This window comes from Acanthisitta chloris, unplaced genomic scaffold (genome assembly GCF_000695815.1).
Source record: "Acanthisitta chloris isolate BGI_N310 unplaced genomic scaffold, ASM69581v1 scaffold10895, whole genome shotgun sequence".
Classification (NCBI taxonomy): Eukaryota; Metazoa; Chordata; class Aves; order Passeriformes; family Acanthisittidae; genus Acanthisitta; species Acanthisitta chloris.
Window position 1 is genome coordinate 3,539 of NW_008672102.1, and position 3,399 is coordinate 6,937.

The 3,399-nt window shown below is 59.3% G+C and overlaps 1 protein-coding gene across 1 annotated transcript in view; it reads left to right on the forward strand.

Annotated features, from left to right (window-relative positions):
* The first annotated feature begins 540 nt into the window (after positions 1-540).
* The window catches only part of LOC103801950 (angiopoietin-4-like), a 3,244-nt gene continuing 385 nt past the window's right edge, over positions 541-3,399 (forward strand). Inside the window, exons 1-6 of the mRNA XM_009074387.1 lie at positions 541-810; positions 1,021-1,142; positions 1,440-1,672; positions 2,149-2,264; positions 2,705-2,806; positions 2,885-3,052. Of these exons, the coding sequence (XP_009072635.1) occupies positions 541-810; positions 1,021-1,142; positions 1,440-1,672; positions 2,149-2,264; positions 2,705-2,806; positions 2,885-3,052 (1,011 nt within the window). The remainder of the gene's footprint in view (positions 811-1,020; positions 1,143-1,439; positions 1,673-2,148; positions 2,265-2,704; positions 2,807-2,884; positions 3,053-3,399) is intronic.

Here is a 3,399-nt window from a genome sequence, read left to right on the forward strand (position 1 = left end):
CCCCCATCGAGGCCATCGCCCTGGGGAGGGGCTGAATGGGAACCTCATGGCTGTGCTGCCAGAAATAGCAAAGCCTTTGGGAAAGGCAGCTCCCCCGCGGGCTGGGAAAGCGGAAACGACATCTCAGCTGTGTCCGAGCTGTGTTTGCAGCCAACTTCTTCCTAGCCTTGAGTGCTTCCCTGTGATGGGGTAGCACCGGGCGCTGGATACTCATCTTCCCTGGCTGATGGTGAACCCCCACCCTCCATATCCCCAGCCCCAGGAAACTAATGACTGGCAGCAAATGCTGATGCCAATTGCAGTGCCAATACCAATGCCAATTCCAGCCACTCCCTGCCCATCTGCTTGGCACAGGCCAACCCAGCCAGCCATCAGCCACAGCTTTCCAGCACACCTGGGCACATACAAGCCTGTGCCAGGTCCCAGCTGGCACCACAGACTGGGAATCTTGGCATCTGGTGCCTGAGTGGGCTCCTCCGTGTCAGCTCAGCTTGCTCTGTCCTCTGATAAGCTTCAAAGAGCCCTGATGTGGGTCATGCCATGCTGAAACACAGAGGGCTGTGCCTGGGAGCTGTGTCCAGAGCCGCCAGGCTCAGCTGGGGCACTGAAACAAGGTCCCTGGATGATCTGCTGCATCCCCACTTCCCTCCACAGCTGGAGAGCTACATCCAGTCTGGCATAAAGCCAGAGATGGCAGAGTTGCAGCAGACAGTGGTGCAGAACCAGACTGCCACCATGCTGGAGATTGGCAGCTCCCTCCTCAACCGGAGCGCCGAGCAGAGCCGCAAGCTCACTGACGTGGAGGCCCAGGTATGGCACATGTGTCCCCATGTCCCCGAGACCACAGAGGGTGACCTGGCTGCTCTGCTGGTAAAAGTAGAGTGATTTCCTGAGGTGACTCAGAGTTTAATGCACTGGTGATAGAGGTACCAGGGCTGTGTGCCCACCAGCCTGGTGACACCAGGGATGTGGTGTGGTTCTGGCTGCTGATGGCAATGCGCTCCTCTGCTCCCGAGGCAGGTGTTGAACCAGACATGGCGCATTGAGATGCAGCTCCAAGAGAATTCCCTGTCTACCACCAAGCTGGAGAAGCAGCTGCTGCTGCAGACCAACGAGATCCACAAGCTGCAGAACAGGAACAAGTAGGGGCTGGGGTGGCTCAGGGACTCTCACAGACCCTGGACCCCACAGGGAGGCTGGTCCCTCCCACTTCACACTGCACTTTGGAGGGGCTTTAATCTCTCCAGGTGACAGCTGGGATCCCTGGGGCCTCTGGGCTTTGGGTTTCCCTGGCTGGGTACGTCCCAGAGGTGGGAGTGCAATTTGGTGGGTGCAGCAGGGGATGGGGACAGCAATGGGTGCCTGCAGACATGCTGGGACACTGCAGCTGGGGCTGGGCCCACTCTGCCGCCCCCATCACCGCTGCCTCCCCCTCCCAGCATCCTGGAGGTGCGGGTGCTGGAGATGGAGACAAAACAGCAGGAGGAGCTGGCAGGGGCTCGCTCAGAGAAGGAGAAGCTGCAGCGGCTGCTGAGCCGGCAGAGGGGCACCATCGAGGAGATGGAAAAGACACTGCTGGCTGCCAGCGCCAACACCAGCCTGCTCCAACGCCAGCAGCTCCAGCTCCTCCAGTCCGTGCAGAGCCTGGTGCACCTCGTCTCCCAGGGCAGAGGTGAGAGGGTGTGGGACACAGTACAGGCAGTGGGAGAGCTCCTTGTCTGCTCTAGAGGTTTCCAGGGTACTCCTGTGCTCAGCTCAGTATGAGTGACCATCCCAAAATTCATTGAATCACAGAAAGGTTTGGGTTGGAAGGGACCTTAAAGACTATCCTGTTCCTACTCCCCTGCCATGGGGGGATAGATTTTTCACTAGAAAATGAGCCCCTCCTTGCATTCATGGAGCAGCTTGGAGCCCCCAGGGGAGGGTCCATAGCCCAACATCATTCCCAGACATGGCAAAGCCCCGGGGTTAGGCTGGCAGCAGTCCTGGTGTCATGGTCACCTCACCCAGCCCTCAGGAGACAGTGCAGAAGGAAGAAAAATAATCCATAGACACAAAAGCATCTAAGGGAGAGGGAAGAGTAACAAAACCAGGCAGGGCTGCAGGGCTGGCAGGGTTTCTGCCATCTCACTGTTCTCTCTGCCACAGCCACTTTACCTGGGCAGGAGCAGCAATTCCAGGACTGTGCCGAGGTGCACCAGGCAGGCATCCGCACCAGTGGTGTCTACACCCTGCACATTGCCAACCTCAGTGAGCCCAAAAAGGTAAGCACAGCCCAGAGGGGGTTCTCCACCTGTACCCCGGGGTGCTACCCACCCCAGTGTACACCAGCTCTGGACCACAGTGGATATCCCTGTTGCATGGCACATCCCAGAGCAGTTCTTCCCACCCCATCTGACCTTGGGAGCTCCTCAGGGGCAAAGGCAGTACCCACTGGGTGAAGGCAGGGCTGGCACAGTCTTCCAGAAGATGGAGGGATAAAACTGATTTTAAAGGCACCCTGTGAGCACTGTGCCCCAGCCCCTACCCATGGCCACAGGGGGAGGAGAGACCCCTGAGCCAGGCAATTGGCACAACACATGGTCACCAACCCCTCAGCAAGCCCTAGCAGCCATGCAGCACCCACACTGAGCTGCCCAGCCTGGTGATGCACCTGGACACCCACTCCAGGCCACCTGCAGCTCATCCCCCTCTCTTTCTGCAGGCATACTGCGACATGGAGACAGATCAAGGGGGCTGGACTATCATCCAGCTCCGTGCCAATGGCAGCCTCAGCTTCCAGAGGGGCTGGAGGGAGTACAAGCAGGTCCGTGCCCGTGTGGGGAGGGGAGCACCCTGGAGCCACCCTGGGCACCATATGCTCATCTGCCCTGATGCTCCCCAGGGTTTCGGGGATGCAGCAGGGGAGTACTGGCTGGGGAATGAGGGTGGGGAAAAAAAGACAAGCCAGATGCCCTACACTCTGCGAGTCGAGCTGCAGGACTGGGAGGGCAGCCAGGTGTATGCCCACTATGGGAAATTCCAGCTGGGGAGTGAACGGCAGCTTTACAGGTAGGAGAGAGGCACCTTTGGGTTGGCTACCCAGCACTCCCCATCTCCAACTGTCCCCAAGCCTGCTGGGCTGGAGGTTGGGCCCAAACCCCAGAGATACCCTGCACCATCCATCCCATGCATGCATGGAGCTGACGCCCAGAAAAGAGGACTGGAGGAGACCTAGGGGGAGGTCCTCTTCGCGCCAGCAGAGCACAACCTCCACCCTTGGGAACCCTCAAGCTGGAGCTGCAGGATCTCTGCCTGCATCCCTTGTGCTGTGCTCAGCTCCTGGCATTTCATGGTCCCCCTAAGCAAGGCTGGGGGGCTCTGTGACCCCGTGGCAGCTGGCAGTGACAGTGGCTGTGG